The following is an 18,138-nucleotide window of genomic DNA, read 5'->3' as shown; positions in this document are numbered from 1 at the left end:
ATGAGTTCTTCCCCTAATAATTTGGTGCTTGGGATTTATCATATTATGCTACTATAAAAAGGACAGTAATAGCACCTCTTCCCCAGGTTGTTGTAAAAATCAAATGAAAAATATTTAAGTGTTTAGCACTGTGGCTAGCACTTAGTTGGTACTTAACAAATGTTTATTTCCTTCTTTCTTCCTGTATATCTAATATGATTGAAATCTCTTTTTTAATAATAGCTGACATTTACATAGCACCATAATGTTTGCAGATATTATTTTATCATCACAACAATCCTAAGAGGTAGATGCTAATATCTCCTACATTTTACAAATCAGGAAATTTAAGCGATAAGAGTTAAATGATTTGTTCAGAGATATTTAGCTGAGGCTGAATTTTGAACTCTGTTCTACCTCATTGCAGGTTCAGCACTCTATTGTACCACCTAGTTGATAGTACCAAGAACTAAGATTGTTTAGTAAAAAGCTGCAGTGGATTAAATAATCCATTTAAGATTAATACTCATAGATGTTTCTGTTTCTATACAGATCATATTATTCACTCTTGATGTACAAAAGGCGGTAAAGTCAATAGACATTTTCTTTTTTTGTTATCATGTATGGGGCAGCTGAAATAAACACACACACACAAACACGAGGTTGGTTTTTATTTGTTTTATATTATTACCTTAAGGTCTATTCTTAATTATGTATTATATCCTCAAAATAATTCTACTATGTGTCAAAGGGTATACATTTTATCTTTCTCCCCAACCCACAATGCCTCTGTCTTTAATAATTATAGTTAACATTTATATAGCACTATTGGAACAGTTCATGGCTAAAAAAGCAATAGAAAGAATCACATAAGATAAAATGGTGAATTTTGATTATGCAAAATTAAAAAGTTCTAAAAAGTTCTGTTTAACAAACAAGTCTGATGTTAACATTAGAAAGGAAACTAAAAAAAAAATATGGTATTCAATTTCTTTGATAACCATCTCATAAATTCAAATTTTAAAGTCTTAGAGAAATTCTTCAAAAGAGAAAAAAAAAGGATATGAACAGGCAATACTCAAAGAAAGAAATTTATAATATCAACATTTATATGTAAAAATGTTCATAATCACAAATATTAAATAAGTTCTAGCTCATTTCCATCAAAGATAACAAAAGAAGAAAATGTGAAATGCTTAAGACAGTGGTTCTCAGAGTATGGTCTAGAGAATCCTGGGGATCTCTGAAAACCTTTTAGAGGGTCTACAAATTCAAAAATAGTTTTTATTTCCAATATGGTAAATGTCTATAAATATAATCCAGATAAACAAAAATTCTTTGGAGAGATCCTCAATAATTTTTAATAGGATAAAGATACTGAAAACACAAGTTTGAGAACCACTGGTAAGGGGTCGTATACTTGTCTACTATTAGTGGAATTATGAGTTGGTACAGCTATTCTGGAAAATAACTTGAAATTATGCCCCCAAAGTTACTAAACTGTGAATATGTTCTCTGACTTAATCACAATATTATCAGGTGTATATAAAAAAAAATTATAGCACCTCTTTTCATGGCAAGTCAAAACCAGAAACTTAGGTGGTATCTTCCTAAAGGTAAATGGCTAAATAAATGCTATATATGAATATAACAGAATATTATTTTTACCATAGGAAATAATAAGGTGGACAGTTTTAAAGCAAACTAGAAAGACTTATGAACTGATGACAATTGAAATGAGCAGAACCAATAAACTATGCAATAATAACATTATAGAATAATAACTTTGAAAGGCTTTTATTCTGATCAAGACAACTATAAATGATAAGTTGAAAAAAATGAAAATGAAACACTACACTTGCTTCTGACATATAAGTATTAAACTTAAAGTGCATAAAATGAAGCACATTTTCTGCTGTGGCCAATGTAGGAATTTATTTTTACTAGAATATAAGTTTATGTATTGAAAGTTTTATTTTTTATATACTTATTTTTCCTCTAATTTTTTGGGGGGAAATTGGAAGTATCATTTATTGGGAAGGACAAATTATTAAAGATAAGAAAACTGAAAAAAATAGATCAGAAGATAGATTTCCAGAATCATTTAATCCTAAGAACAAGAATATACTTTACCAAAAATTCTGGCAACATACCGCATTCAGTATTTTAATGATAAAAATATTAATTTTAATTGATGACAGAAAATGAAAAAAAAAAGCATCTGAAACAGTTAAAAGTTTAGAGTTAAATCTGCTGGACAGATTTTGAAACATTTGAAAGCATTGATAAGTATGAAGTTCTATATACTTTAAAAACATTCATTCAACAAAGACTTACTAAGTACTGTATAAATGAGACACTTGTTAACTCAGTTTTTTCCTTAATAATTTATAACCAAAATTTAATATGTTACCACACTTATACCTTTCTCTATTTAATTGTGAGTAGTAACTGGAAAAAGCTTATAATTTCTTCCCTCATAAATATCCAGAGATTAAACCTCTACTATGCATAATAACTCTATAGTACTCAGGAAAAAAAAATCACTGAAATGGTACTCTGTAGAAGTTTTTTAAGCAAAAATCTATTTAACAGAACAATTCAATTAAAAATTCAATTGGCCAAATACAAAGGAACTAAAAAAGGTAACTAAAGCAAGACATGGAAACAAAGGCGCAGAAGAAACGGAGAAAGGCAAACATATTTAATTGAAAAGAAATGGGGACAAACTAATTACATGTTAATAAGGAAATAAGAAATAGTATCTTTTCAGAATTTAATATCTTTAAGAATTTAATCTTATATATTTTAATATCTTAAGGAAAAGATAAAAAAGATGAAAAATCTGAAAATTTTTGTTCTCTTTTAATTCTTTTAGAAGACAAAAAAGGGCAGGGGACAAGAAGTCTGACAGTAATGCTGAAGCTGACTAGTGTATATGTTCCTATATATTACCAATAAAATCAAGCAGAAGAGCTAGAAAGAGAAATTCTTTTTAAAATAACTGATATTTGAAACTATGTTAGTGTTATCTACCAAGATGCACCCAGAAAGTATACAAAAATGCAACTATAAAAAACTTTTGTATAATAATTGACAGATTTTAATAATTAAAGAAACATTAATTGCTCATCCGTAGGCTGAGTTGATATGATAGATAAAAAAGACAATGCTGCTAAATTAACTTACTTTTTCAATGCTCTATCAAAATACCAAAAGAATATTTTATAGGAAAAATAACAATTATAGAATTCACATGAAATGAAAAAATAAAATATCTCAAGAATAATTTAAAAAAGAAAAAGAAAGTATTTTATAAGGAGTTATTTGGTTTTTTCCATTTTACTAAATCTATTTTGTAAGGAGTTTTTTCCAGATAATTTCTGTTTCCTTTTCCAAGCCCACTTGCAAAGTTTTCATTTCCTTTCCTCATTTTTCTTTTAGCTCTCTTTTAAGATCCTTTATGAATTCTTCCAAGAGAGCCTTATGGCATAGAAACCAAATTATATCATCTGGAGATGATCTGCTTTTAGTGTCCTCAGGGTTTGAAATTTGTTTTTCTCTTACTCTGTAAAAACTGTCTATGGTCAGAGTTCTTTTCACTTTTTTACTTTTTTTTTTTTTTTTTTTTTTTTAATATATATGGTTGAGGTCTGCTTTTAGGGCAAAGGGGGGATTGGTCAAGCTTCCTTACAGGTGGCGCTGGGTGGGTGTAGTTAGGTCCTGCATTCAGTGGCTCACTATTTGTCATTTGTATTTGTGTTGGATGTCTTGCAGCTAGTCTGCTGTTCTACTGGCTTCCAAGCAGGGCTAGCCAACACTGCTGTAGATTCATTTGGCTCGCAGGACTCCACACTGCCCTGGGTTGCCTGATTGAAACAGAGCTTTTCTGAAGTTCTTCCAAAATATCTTCTGCTGGAAATTTGTTACATTCAAATATTTGTGGGTTCTGTCACTCCAAAATCGGTTTTCAGAGGCTTGATCTGAGATGTATCTCCTCTCCTCTATCTTGACTCCATCCCCTCCTCAATTGGAGGTTCCATAAAGTTGTCCTTTTGTAGTTTAATATAGCATTGAATAACTTAAACTAATGTCTATATAATTGTTATTACTATTATGATTTTCATAATTATTATATTAGCTTGGCCTACTTGTTGAGCAGTCAATATTTCTCCAATTATTTAGGTCTGTTTTTATTTCTGTAATTGTATTCATAAAGTTTCAAGATGTATAGATAGACTCCCAAGTATTTTATATATTTTATAGTTGTTTTAAATGGAATTTCTATTTCTAATTTTTTGCTAGGTTTGTTGGTAATGTACAGAAAGCTGATGATGTATATAGATTTGTTTTATACCCTTCTACTTTGCTGAAGTCATTTATTGTTTAAATTTTACTTGACTCTTTAGGATTCTCTAAGTCATCTTGTTATTGGCAAAAAAATATTAGTTTTACTTTTTTATTTTTTGGCCTGTTTGCTTTTGCTCAATCCCTTTTTCTTGTCTTATTGACAGAACTAGAATTTCTAGTACTGTATTAAATGATAGGATAACCAACATTCTAGTTATACCAAGTTCTTGTTGGAAAGACTTCAAATATATTTCCAATGCATGCGATTTTTGTTTTTGGTTTTAGATAGGTATTTTTCCCTCTTGCAATTGTTCATTGGCCTCACTATAATATTCATATATTCTCGTTCTTTCCCAGGCTTTCACCCTTGTATTGGATATATTGTGTTCCTTTATCCATCTTGACCTCTAGGAAACCTGTTTGTCTCTACACTCTCCTCTTCTCTCAAGTTCCTTGCCTCTTATATCTCCAGTCTTGTCCTCCTAAGCCTCATCCTTAGATTACTCCCACCATCCACTGCCTTTGTTCCTTTTCACGTGCTGCAGATTTAAATTAGAGAAAAATCTCAAAATTGTGTTGTGTCTTTTTATACCTCCTTAATCCAAACACTACACTTACCCTTATGTCTTTTCCAAACCCTTTCATCTCTCCTCAGTTTTCCTATGGCAACCCAGCCCCCTCTCCTCTCAGCTGAGAACTTTACCTCATGTTTCATATTCCCTTTTCTTTCCTCATCTTCCTTGTCTCACATTACTAAAATACCATCTGCCACTATTGCTTCCTTCATCCTGTCTCACATGATGAAGTCACCTTTCTTCTTGTTTATCAGAGCAATTTCAACCTACCTTCTGAAACTCCCTCTCCCATTTTAACTCTTTCATTAATCTTCCCTATTTTCTAAAATTGTCCCCCCTCCATTCTCAGAAAACTCTCACTTGATTCATCCAGTCCCACTAGCAGTTATCTATTTCTCTCCTCCCTTTCCTGTCTAAACTTCTTTAGGAAGTCATTTACAATTGGAATTTCTCATTCAACTGAATCTGCTCCCTCCAAAGTTACTGATGGTCTCCTAATTGCCAAATCGAATCCAATTTTCTTAATCTTCATGTGTATTGGCATCTCTGATGCTTTTGATAATTGTCAAACAACTTGTCGTGACATTATTCTCTCTTGGTTCTATTCCTCTTGCCATTCTTTCTCATCCTCTTTTGCTATATCCTCATCCAGATTACTCCTCCCACTAGGCGAAGGTATTCCCAAAGTGCTGTCCCTGGCACATTTCTCTTTCTCTATACTATTTCATTTCATGATCTCATTAGTTCCCATGGATTCAGTTGTCATATATCTATGCTCATGAATCTCAGAATTGCTTATTCAGTCTTTATCTTTGATACATAGCCCAGGCCTGAGGGATCTTCTTATTTCTCTATATTACTTCATTTGGTGAGCTCATCAGCATGTATGGATTTAATTATAGTCTCTATACTGATCATTCTTGAATCTACCTGCCCTGCCCCAATTTCTTTGCTGATTTCTATTCTCAGATCTTTACAAAAGCTGCCTTTCAGAAATATCATATCTGTTGATTTCATCTTTGCAAAATGTTTCAAATAAGCTTTTTTTCCTCTCCTCTTGACATTGCCACCTTTCCAGTGCAGTCTTTGATCATATTATATCTTGACTATAGCAAAAGCCTGGTGATAGATCTGCCTCCCTCAGATCCATGCAGCCACCAAAGTGATCTTACACCCGTTTCACTTTCCTACTTAATAAACTTGTTATTCCCCGTTTTCTTCAAGAGCAAATACAAAATGTTCTGTTTGGCATTCAAAGCCCCTTCATCACCTAGTGTCCTCCTACCTTTCCAGGCTTCTTATACCTTACTCTCAACTATGTTCTCTTTGATCCAGTGACACTGGCCTCCTAGCTGTTCTATGAAAAAGAAACTCCATTCCTAGGCATTTTAAATGGCTGTCCCTCACGCCCGGAATGCTCTTCCTCAACTCCACTTATTCCCTTTCCTGGTTTCTTGTAAATCCCTGTTTTCACTAATCTCTCTTAATTCAACTGCCTTCCCTCTATTAATTTATTTCCTTTTCTTCTATATGTAACTTGTTTTCTATACATTTGCTTGTTGGTTGTCTCCCTTATTAGATTGCCAGCTTGTTGAGGGTCACTTTTTATATCCCCAGCACTTAGCACAGTGTCTGACATAATGTAGGCGTTTAATGTTTATTGATTGATTGTTCTGAAAAGTCTTTCTGGGGCTATTTTAGTTGCTATCTACTTCCTGAAGACCTTTAGCTTTCTCTGTTCTGATGTAGGTAGGAAAATAATTTATTGTGTTTTCTCCTTCACTACTCCAGTCTTCTTCCTAGTTCTCTATTCGAGATAGCATGGAAGAGAACTGGGACATTCAGCTGCAGGATCCTGCTCTTTCCAGTCTCTATGTTTTTGCTTATGTTACCCTTTACATCTAAAATTATCTCTTCCTTTCTCCATTTTTTTGGAAGTACCAGTGTTTTTTGAAGGTCTAATTTAAATGTCATCTCCTCTACATAATCTTGACTGATAACTTCTCAAAACCTTCCCCTCCCCTCAACCCACTTTCAGGTAAAAATGATCTCACCCTCCTCAAATTTCTCAGCATTTTGTCTGGACTTCTTTTCATTTCTACCTAATAGTTATTTGTGGGCATATGTCTTTTTTTTTTTTCTTTTAGATTACAAGCATCTTGAGAGCAGGTTCTCAACTCACTTTAATTCACCAAAATTTAAATACCTATTATGTATTGGATGTAATACATTGAATGATAGGAATTTAAAAACTTAATTGAGTGTTTTGAGGGGTTGCTGACATATACAACATGTTCCCAGGTAAATTTTTTATAGAAAATCATTTGAGAAGAGGGAGAGTACATTTACAACTTAGAGAAAAACAAAGGAGGTAAAGGCTGAACTTTGAGGAAGGAAGCGTAAGGATTCTAAGAAACATGTGAAAGAGAAGCATTTTTTTATGAAATGTGGAATGGATTGGTACCCAGCAGGGAGAAGGAAAATATAATACCAAGTTTAGTTGAAAGATGAAATGCGTAAAGAGGAATAATAAGAAATAAATCTGAAAAGCCATATTGTGGAGAGCTTAAATTGAGAATCTTACATTTTATCTAGAGGTAATAAAGATCCACTGATAATTTTGAGCCAGGTTAATGATGTGGCCAGAGCTTTCCTTTAGGCATATTATTTGAGGAGCCATATAAAGGATGGATTAGAAGAAGGAAGAGACGGAAGAATGGGAAACCTCCAATTGGAGGTTTCTATAATAGTACAGATAAAAGATGATGAGGACTTGAAACTAGGATGGTCTCACTTGTGTGCTTGTGCAGGCACATGTGTACACCTATGCATACAGACTTACACATAATTATACATGCACACACAGTTCCATATTATTTCTTGCTCCCACACAGTCCCCCTTTTAACTCTATATCTTACCCTTTTCTTGACCCTCTCAGTCATGTCCAGCTGCTCTGTGTACTTGATGACCTGCTTGGTCAACTTAATGAAGAGAATAGTTGTATTCTTTGGTTTTTGCTGCTGCTCCTTGAAGCTGTAGAAATTGCTGGGTTCTAGGACCCATCTTCTCTTCTTGAATTTATATGCATTTGTATGTAGAGTACTTTACATAAAATATACACTTTTAATCACAGTTTCTTGAATAAATATATGGAATTGATTTAAATCCCTCAAATATTAGGGCATCTCAGAAAATTACATCATCATCATTACTCCCATTATCAGTCATCCTTTATAATTCTGTACTCTGGAATAAATTACAGAATTTGTTAAAAATCAAGTGTGATTTGAAGACCTAGAATATTTACTAAGATAGAATCATTGTTAGTATAAAATCTTCAAGAAAACATTTTGATTTCAAATTATATCTTTATTGTAGCAACTCCGTGGTGTTTGGGCACAAGATGTTATGGATGGAACTTGTGTAGCAGTAAATAACAAATATAGACTCATGGCATTCGGTTGTGCTAGGTAAGTACTACTATGTTTATTTTATGAATAATTGCCAACATTTTTATCTTTTTAATAGAATGAATATACCATATACGAAGTTGTTTTTAAAAGTCTTTTAATTAGTGAAATTTTCTCTTAAAATAATTATTTTAAAGTTAGATTGTATTTTTACTGTTTTAAAATATCAGAATTTATTACAGTATGTTAATATCAAGACTATTTTGTTGATACTGTAGTTTGGTTTGTGGTAAATTCATTAAAATTTTGAAATTTAAATGTAAGCTTTCTTTTACAACTTCAAGGTACCACACTGATATACAGGTTTAGATATTTAGATGTACCACTTGAATTTTTTAATTCCTAAATGTGAATTCTTTCACATTTTTATTTAGATTTAAACCACTTAAAAAGTTATTCCAGCATTTTCTGACTAGTTCTGCCATGCTACAAAGGGAAGGGAATTTTAGTCTGGAGAATCACAGGGGTTGTTAGCTGGTGTATTGACATGCCTTTTCCAGAAGGCTGTTGATTGTATTAGTGTTAAGTATCAGAGTAAGAGAGGGACAGCAAAAAAAAAAGGAGGGGAGATGGGAGTGGATGGGGGAGAAGTACTCATAAGGCAACAAGGGAGTTGGCTAGAGACCTGGATGAAAAGCATATGAAAGTGATATAGTCTAAGCTTCATCTTTGGAGGGAATAACATCAGTAAGATCCTAATTCCGTTGAAGTACTACTGAGTCTAAGGGAAGATATGGGAATTCATTAGTTCGCCTCTGTCATTCATATCACCTCTCTGGGCCTCTATTTACTTATTTATTAAAGAAGAATCTGGGCTGGATTTAATTCATCAGAAATATGGTAAGCACTTTTTATGTGAAAAATGGTGTCTTTCCTCAAGGAACTCTTCTTCTGGGGGAGGGATGCAACAATATCACAGAAATCAATACAAGGAAGCCTGCGAGGTGAGAAAGCATTAACAACCAAGCAATATCAGGAAAAATTTCCTTAGAAAGTTAACACCTGAAGCTAACTTTAAAGGAAACTAATGATTCCAAGAGACAAAGTTAAGGAATGCATTCCAGGCATATAAGACAAAACCTGAACTTTGGCATGAAAGCAAGAGATAGGATGAAGGAGTTTGGGGAGCAGCAAATAGGCCACTTTGGCTTCATCATAGAGTATGTGTAAAGGATTAATGCGAAATAAATCTCAATAAATGAATGCCAACAGGAATTATTTCTATTTTGTACTCCAGGGTAATGGGTTCAATAGGTTTAGAGGTAAAAGTAATGAGTAGTATTGTGAACATGTTGAATTTAAGGTTATAATCAGACATCCCAATAAGAACATTCAGAAGGGATTAAGTATAGATGTATAATCTTGGAAGTCTTTTATATAGCTATCCTATAATATGAAAATAAAAGTAATCATATTTTAAAATCCTTTCTAAGATATATTTGAATTTATTTTTCTGTTGATTATAAAAACAAACTGAAGCAAGATAAGTGTAAAATAGCTAAAGCTAAGGACCTTATTTTTAAGTATGCATCTTTCTTCCATTCCAGAAAGTTACTTTTGTGAACAATGATAATGTCACTTCTTATATTTGAGTTTGTAGTTCTCTCCCTCCCCCAAAAAAGTTGTTTGATTTATTTTTCAGTGGATCTGTGCAAGTTTACACAATAGATAACACCACTGGAGCCATGCAACTGTCTCATAAATTGGAGCTAACACCAAAACAATATCCTGGTGAGTTATTTTTTTATATCATTTGTAAAACTTACTGGTGTTGAATTTTGTAAATTTATGATATAAATTGAAATGTATGTACTAGAAATAAATTGTTTGATAGATCTGAGATCTCATAATTGATTTCTACCGGCTCCATGGTTTCCTACAATGTCCAGTTTTTACCTATTTTCATAGACAATCCATTCAATGGCTAAATGGACTTCTTGTGGTTTTTTCCTTATATTGCAGTTTCCAGTGTGGCACCAAGCTGTCTATTTGTGATTTCGTATTCTTATTATATGAATAGGTCACCTTTTCCAGTTATTCATATTGTTAAAGTTCATTAATACTATTATAACAAAGTTTTGTAATAAAGAGGATTTTCTTATCTTTCACTGGTGACATGTTCATTATATTATTTGATAATCAATAGAACTCTATAGTATGACTTGTGGGTTTAAATATGTTTCTTCATATATCATCTGTTTATTTTTATTATAAGCTTAAGCTGAGTTAGCTTGTCCTAACCTTAGCGTTAAAAAGTGGTAACAAAGTAACCAAATTGCAGCTTTAAAAAATTCATTAGCCATACAATTTTACCTTTGGAATAGTATATATGATGACTATGAAGATTTTATTTCTTTTTAACTGGGGACATAACTTAAGGATATTGAATAAACTGATGTCTCTTTTTGATATTTGATTCCCTTTTTGTTTATAAGATTCTTATATGAACCTTTATTTGTGGATATCTAGGTAATTTTTGTCTCCTTGGCTGTGTAGTAGAACTTGTTGGGAGCTATGTAAATAAAATGAAAAGGTTGTTAATCTTACTCAGCAGGTTTGTTTGTTTCTGTCTTGGTTTTGTTTAAATCCCTATACTAAAGAAGTAGAGACCAGCACCAATAATTCTAGGGTTTTGAACTTGGGATTTCTCTGAATTTTGCCTGTGCCTACATGGATTTTTATCTTCAAAGACTCTGGATATTTATCTACTTGTCTACTTTGTGGAAAACATATTTTATGGCAAAACACGAATATTAGCAGAATTGGAAATACTGTTTTTCTATACTGGAGAAACTTTTAACATTGGTGTGTATATCGACTGAAGGTTGTTAATATTAGTAAGAGAAAGTCTGATCTTTTAGAACAAAACCAATTTTAGCTAAAATGGTTAAAAATTTTAAAAACTAAGGGAATTTTTAGACAGTTGTGTTACTAAAAATCTTTTTCCCCCTAAGGAAGAGACTAGAATTTTAAAATCTGAATTTATTTTAAGAATAATTTGATATTAATATCACTAGAACTTTTTCCTCATAGGAACTATAGATGTACTACTGTGCAACCAGAATAAAAAGAAAGAAAAATCAATCCTCAAGAAACAGTAAATTAATTGTATCTTGCAGATGGTTACATGGATAGTAAACTGTAGAGCCTGAACTTGAACCCAAGTCTTTTGACTCCAGTTCCAATCCTTGTTTTATTTCACTGAACCCCCGTAGATATGAATTATATGAAATAGAATGTGTAAAGTATGTTTATGGACATCCTCTTCCCTTCCTTTAACTTTTTTTTTTAATAGATATTTGGAACAAAACGGGAGCTGTTAAACTGATCAAGTGGTCTCCTGATAACAGTGTTGTGATGGTGACTTGGGAATATGGAGGCCTTTCTTTATGGAGTGTGTTTGGTGCTCAGCTGATTTGTACTCTGGGAGGAGATTTTGCGTGAGTGCATGGATTATAACTAATAATATTTTTTAAAAAAAATTTTAAATGACAAATAAAAAACAACCTTGTATCCTAGGACTGTTCTAGTTTTGTTTCCCCCCTTTTCTAAATAGTAATTTCTTTGGAATTATTTTGGAGCTTTTCATTGTTATATCATCTAGAAATGTATTTTTAATGTATCTCTGGAAACCTATCTTTTAATAAGCAAAACGTCCTGAAAATTGTATTATTTAACTCTGCCAGAAGGTAGGTTAAATATGTTTCCCTTGCCAAATTGTCTACTCCCTAAAGTTGCCTAACTTAGAGTTTCTTATAGTTGATGTGAAGGATGAATTAGAAGGGGAAAGACTAGAGGCAAGGAGAACAATTAAGGAGATCTGAAATAATTAAGGCAAGAGGTTATAAGAGCATGAGTTAGGGTAGTAACTGGTTAAAGAGAAGAGGATATTTTTAAGAGATGTTATGGAAGTAGCATTAAAAAGACTTGGCAAGTGATTGATATGCATAGGGTGAGGAAGAAGAATAAAGGGTTGAGGAAAACTGTAGGGTTCTGAATACTAATTAGATGACTGGGACAAACGATAATGCTTCTGATAGAATTGGGGCGTTAATAAGGGTTTAGGAGTTAAAATAGTGAATTCTGTTTTTAACGTGTTGAGTTTGACAGGTCTCGTTCAAGTCATTTTTCAGACATGTTCAATTCTTTGTATCCCATTTGGGATTATCTTGGCAAAGATACTGGAGTAGTTTACTATTCCTTCTTCAGCTTATTTTTACAGATGAAGAACTAAAGGAAATAGAGTTAAATGACTGGCCTCTGGCTATGTAGCTAGTAAGTGTCTGAAGCCAGATTTTTAACTCATAAAGATAATTTTTTCTGGCATGAGACCCAGCGCTATCTCCATTGAGTTATCTATCTGCCCCCTTTAAAATATCTATAGGACAGCTACTGTTGATATGCATTAGCTACTTGTAGTACTGGAGCAATCTTCATAAAGATGATAACTGAATATGTTGGAACTGATGAGGTCATCAAGAAAGTGTAGAGGGAGAGAATAAAAGAGGGCCCATAACAGAGCTTTAGAATCTTCCACATTTAGAAAACAAGATATGGGTCATGATTTATCAAAAGAAACTGGGAAATGGTTGTCAGAGAGGAAGAGAGTTGAGGAAAGAATATCTCAAGAAGGAGAATATGGTCAGCTTCTACAGAGATGTCAAGAAAGCTCATCATGAAAACTTTTAAAAGGTGATTGAATTTGGAAAGAATTAGACAGTAACTTTGGAGAAGGCAGTTTTTCAGGGCCGTAAGGGGAAAAGGAAATAAGAAAAAAGCATAGGCTTCTTTTTCTAAGAGTTTAGCTGTGAGAGGGAGAGAACTATAGGATTATGTATAGGATGATAATTTTGAATGCATAAAAGGGTCAAATAAGGATTTTTAAAGAATAGGGAGACTTAGTTATGTTTGTAAGCAATTTAGAATGAATTGTTTGATAGGAAGAGAGGAAAATTTAGAGAGAGGAGTAGATAATTGAAGGAACAATCTCCTGAAGAAAGTTTTGGAGTAAGGTATGATGAAGTTATAAGGAAAACATAAAGTATATAAGTATTAAAAAGGGGAATGCATCTTTTTTCTACCCTCAAGCTCCTTGGTTAGGTAGAAACAGTTCACTGCACATAATCCTTCCAGTTGCCATTTTTAAAGCCTTTTGGTAAGAAACTTCTATGCATTAGATACACTCTATGCACTAAATGCTATTCTGTTGTACAGAACTGTAAAAAAGTAACCAAATAGAATTAATATTGTAGTGGTGGAGTTTTTATTTAATTTGCTTTTTTGAAATTGGCAAAAGAATCATGAAATTTATAATTGTTAAAATAATTTAAGCTTACTTGAACGTTATATTTAAAAAAGTGAATTGTATATAAATTCTTTTATGGGGGGGGGAAGGGGGAAGGAGGAAGGTGAAGCAAATGGGCTTAACTGACTTGCACAGGGTCACATAGCTAGTAAGCATTAAATGTCTGGGGCCGGATTTAAATTTAGGTCCTCCTGAGTAGTGCTCTATCCACTGCACCATCTAACTGTCCCTGTGTAAATTCTTAAAAGAAAGAACAAAAAATAAAAGGAGCCAACTTCTCATCAGGAAGTGGAGAGGGAAAAAACAAGACTTGAAAGAGATGAGAGGGGTTTTTACAATGAAAAGTAGGATTTAAAAAGTTCATGGTGGATGGCCTCCATTTTGTCCCTAAGTTTAAATCCTATGCTACTAAGAATTTCCATTTTTCTTTTAGTTACCGGTCAGATGGTACTAAGAAAGAGCCTCTTAAGATCAGCTCTATGGTAAGTATTCATATAAAACTTAGCACTATTTGGGAAGTCTGGATTGTCTTTTGTCATATGTGTTGTTTGTTGTTTATGTGATTTTAATGTTCTGCCAGCATATGAATAAATTCTTCAATATGTAATTTTTGATTGACTAAAAGCATTTTGAATGCAAAGGGGAAAATCTACTCAGTCTTTGATATTTAACTTTTTGTTCTTTTTGGTGAAAATAACTGTCATGTAGTACAGAGTTTGTTGTAAAGAAGATATCTTTTTTTTTTTTTTAACTTGAGAATTTTCTCTTTTTCTTCTAACTCCAATATGCTTGGCTAGGTAGAAACAGTTCACTGTGTATAGTTTTTCCAGCTGCCATTTCTATAGCCTCCTTTCTTTTATGACTTAACTATTTTTTCATTACTCTTTTTCATGTAAGTAGGCACAAAATTAAATATATGTTGGATATGTTGCCTTTAAGGTCTTGTTTTAAAACTTAACACAAATGTTTCTTGAGAATTGCTGTTATATATTGAATGTCCATCACTTTTACATAGCTCCACCATTTGTAAATATGTTTGTGAATAATCCTATAAGAATAAGAGAGGTTTTTCCCTGTCATCTTTTCTGGATCATGAACCTTTCTAGACAGTGCTTCCATGGTTATATTCCTCTATCATTCAATGAGTCACCCACAATGATGTGGGTGGAGAAGGCGGGGGAAGGACAGAGGGAGGAAGGGAAAAAAGGAGGGAGGGAGGGAGAGAGTGTCTATGTATGGGGAAAAGGGGACACGTAAAAGAAACTTAGCTAAAAGGTTTTGATATTAGATTATTTATTTATGCTTTAGGCTCTTTTTTATTGATCTAGACTAGTTCTCTAGTTCAGAAATGATGTATTCTCAAATTCCCTTTTTGTATAATGCAGTTAAATTAGTTTAAATAATATAGTAAAGAGAAAATTTTCTTGAAAATAAAAGCCTGGGTTTGGTGATTATATTTTGTTCTCCTATCCCGAATACAGAGTAAGGAATGTGACACTTAGAAAAATTGAATTTTAATGTGATTTTAAACCATATTTTTAGCAACATTTTGTAATCCTACAGAAGATGATGTGGAAGAGAGCTTTTTGCTGTTTGGGAGTAATTTTTGTTTCTTTTTCACACAAGAGTTGGGGTGCAGAAGGTTATCACCTATGGGTAATAAGTGGATTTGGTTCTCAAAATGGAGATGTTGAGTCTGACATCAAGAGTTCAGCTAATCAGCCTGGCATTCTACAATTTCAGTTCATTAAGAGTGCACTCACTGTTAACCCTTGTATGGTAAGTAGGAATTTATGAACTTTAGAATTTCAAATTTCAAAGAGATTTTTTTTTCCAGATTGTTGTTTGTGGCTCTTATTGGCTCAAAAAACTGTTATTTTATACTGTTAAAATCTTGAACCACTCTTATTTTATAGGTTATAGCTTCTGGTTTTGTTTTCTGTCTTCATTTAATTTATGCCAGAAGTATTCTTCTGGGTTCATTATGTCCTTTTATGTATTTATAGCTTTAATAAAAAACAAGGTAGATTCACTAAAAACTAAGTGGGAGAAGAAGTCTGAAAAAAAAAATTGAGTTAGCATTCTATCCTGTTTGTATTTTTGCTTTTATAAAATTGTAATCTTGTTCTAATTCTACTAAGCTATAAAAGATACTTTTTATAACATTTTGTCTATCCTGGTCAAACCAGAGTATTATTTGCAAATTTGCACCTGAAAACAGGTTTCAGTTCCTGGAATTTTAAAGTTTCTATCAAAGCTTTCCTCACAAACAAAATTCCATCTTCAGAATGTTTTGGATTTTTTAAAACATTATTTGACACTTAATCATAACTACATACCTTCTAAAGTTCATACTAACTCAATTTTTTCCTTGCCACAGGCTTTTAAAAATATTTGGTGCAATTCAGATTGAAGCAAAGTATGAAAATGGCCTCTTCTCAGAGCCTTTTCTACAATTTTAGCTAAGTGGTCTCCAGAAAAATAAAGACACAGAAAAATGACTTATATGTAAATGAAACATTCGTATGAAAAGTGACAGTAACAGGGATTTCATCTCTTGTAGTAGAAAGAATAACTAATTTCGAAAGGCAACACTCTTAAACTAGACTTCTATTAATACTTCTCTAAATCTGGAAAACATAGATAGCCTTGAAAAATTATTGGGGTTTTTTTTTAAGTTATTTTCAATTAATTTTTTTATATTGGCAAGTATTTTTTTTCTCATGTTTCCTCTATTCTGAGGGACAAAAAAATAAAATCAGAATTCTTATAACAAGTGGAATAGTTAAGAAAAAGAAACATGAGAAAATTTTATTTTAATTTAACCATATAATTTCTTTCACTTTTTATTTTAAAAGTTTTATTTATGAGTTTTATTTCCTGATAAACCCTTCCTCAATGAATTTTCCCTTTTTGTTTAAAGTTAATCTGTCAACAACCGTCTATTAACCATAAACTGTGTACTAAAAAAGTTAAGCAACAACCAATTAATTAGTGTGGTGGCACCATTGGATTGCATATGCAACACCATGAATCCTTTGTTTTCTACCTTTCTACTGAGGAGAGAAGTTCATCATCTTTTACTTTTAATTGTCAAAATTGTTCATTTCACTTTATCAAGATTCAGTTGCCTTCAGTGTTCTTTTTATTTGCAATATTGAAATCTTTATAAGTATCTTTCTTGGTGTACTTAGTTTATATAGGTCCCATTTTTCTTTTGATCTTAGAGTTTGTATTCCTATCCCAAGTCTTTCCCTATTCCAACCCATCTTCTATTGAGCTATCAAATAATCTTCCTAAAATGCAAATCTGACTATGTCATATCCTCTTTCTTCTCTACCAGTAAATTACAATGGCTCCTTATTCTTCAAGATCCTCATCCCTCAAGATCAAATATAAAATTTTCTGTTTGCTTTTTAAAGTCCTTTGAAAATTGTCCTCTTCCTAAATTTCCAGTTTTCTTATATCTTACTCCCCTCTATGTATTCTTCAGTCCACAACACTGGTTTCCTTACTCTTCCTTTCAAAAAGACATTCCATCTTCTGACTCCATACATTTTTATTGGCTGCCCCTCATGTCTGCAATGCTTTCTTTCCTTGTTTTCGCTTCCTTCCCAGACATCCTTCAAGTCTCAAGTATAACTTCACATTCTACAAGAAGCACTTCTTGGTCCCTTTTTATATACTCATGTCATTACTTATAGTTTATCCTCCCCTCTCTAATTCTCTCCCTCCCCCTCTCTCTTTCTCACACACACACACACACACACACACACACACACACACACAATTTGTATATAATTGTTTGCATGTTGTCTTTCCCTTTAGATTGTGAGAGCCTTGGGGTAGTAACCATTTTTACTTATATTTGTATTCCCAGTGCTCAGAATAGTGTCCGGCATGTGTTGATTCATTTCAGCTCAAAGACTCTCTCTGATCTCTTTTGGCATTTTCTTGGCAAGGATACTGGATGGTTTGCCATTTCCTTCTCCAGCTTATTTTATAGATGAGGAACTGAAGCAAACAGAGTCAAGTGACTTGTCCAGGATCACATAGCTAGTGTCTAAGTCAGATCTGAACTCAGGAGGGTGAGTCTTCCAGACTTTAGGCCTGGTACTCTGTCCATGTACTACCTCACTGTCCAACCTCTCACATAGTAGACATTTAATAAATGCTTTTTGAATTGGTCTTATCTCATCATATTAACACACCACAATTCTTTCAGCCATTTTCCAGTTGATAGGCACCACTTTGTTTCCAGCTTTTTGCTGCCACAAAAAAAGTACTACTGTGAATATTAAGACTTTTTTGTTGTTGTTGTTCTTGACCTCCTGGGGTACATATTAGTGCCACCATTTGTTCAAAGGATACGAAATATAGTGATTTTGCTTGCATAATTCCAAATTGTTTTCCAGAATGGTTGTAATAACTCATAACTCTTCCAACACTCACTGTTAA

The 18,138-nt window shown here is 32.8% G+C and overlaps 1 protein-coding gene across 2 annotated transcripts in view; it reads left to right on the top strand.

Annotated features, from left to right (window-relative positions):
- Positions 1-18,138, top strand: part of RIC1 (RIC1 homolog, RAB6A GEF complex partner 1) — a 130,582-nt gene that overhangs the window by 75,004 nt on the left and 37,440 nt on the right. For both annotated transcript variants that reach the window (XM_031962014.1, XM_031962024.1), the window contains exons 7-11: positions 8,284-8,375; positions 10,018-10,106; positions 11,671-11,815; positions 14,114-14,162; positions 15,307-15,459. In XM_031962014.1, the coding sequence (XP_031817874.1) occupies positions 8,284-8,375; positions 10,018-10,106; positions 11,671-11,815; positions 14,114-14,162; positions 15,307-15,459 (528 nt within the window). The remainder of the gene's footprint in view (positions 1-8,283; positions 8,376-10,017; positions 10,107-11,670; positions 11,816-14,113; positions 14,163-15,306; positions 15,460-18,138) is intronic.

Source organism: Sarcophilus harrisii, chromosome 1, assembly GCF_902635505.1.
Source record: "Sarcophilus harrisii chromosome 1, mSarHar1.11, whole genome shotgun sequence".
Lineage (NCBI taxonomy): Eukaryota > Metazoa > Chordata > Mammalia > Dasyuromorphia > Dasyuridae > Sarcophilus > Sarcophilus harrisii.
This window is presented reverse-complemented; position numbering and strand designations above follow the sequence as displayed.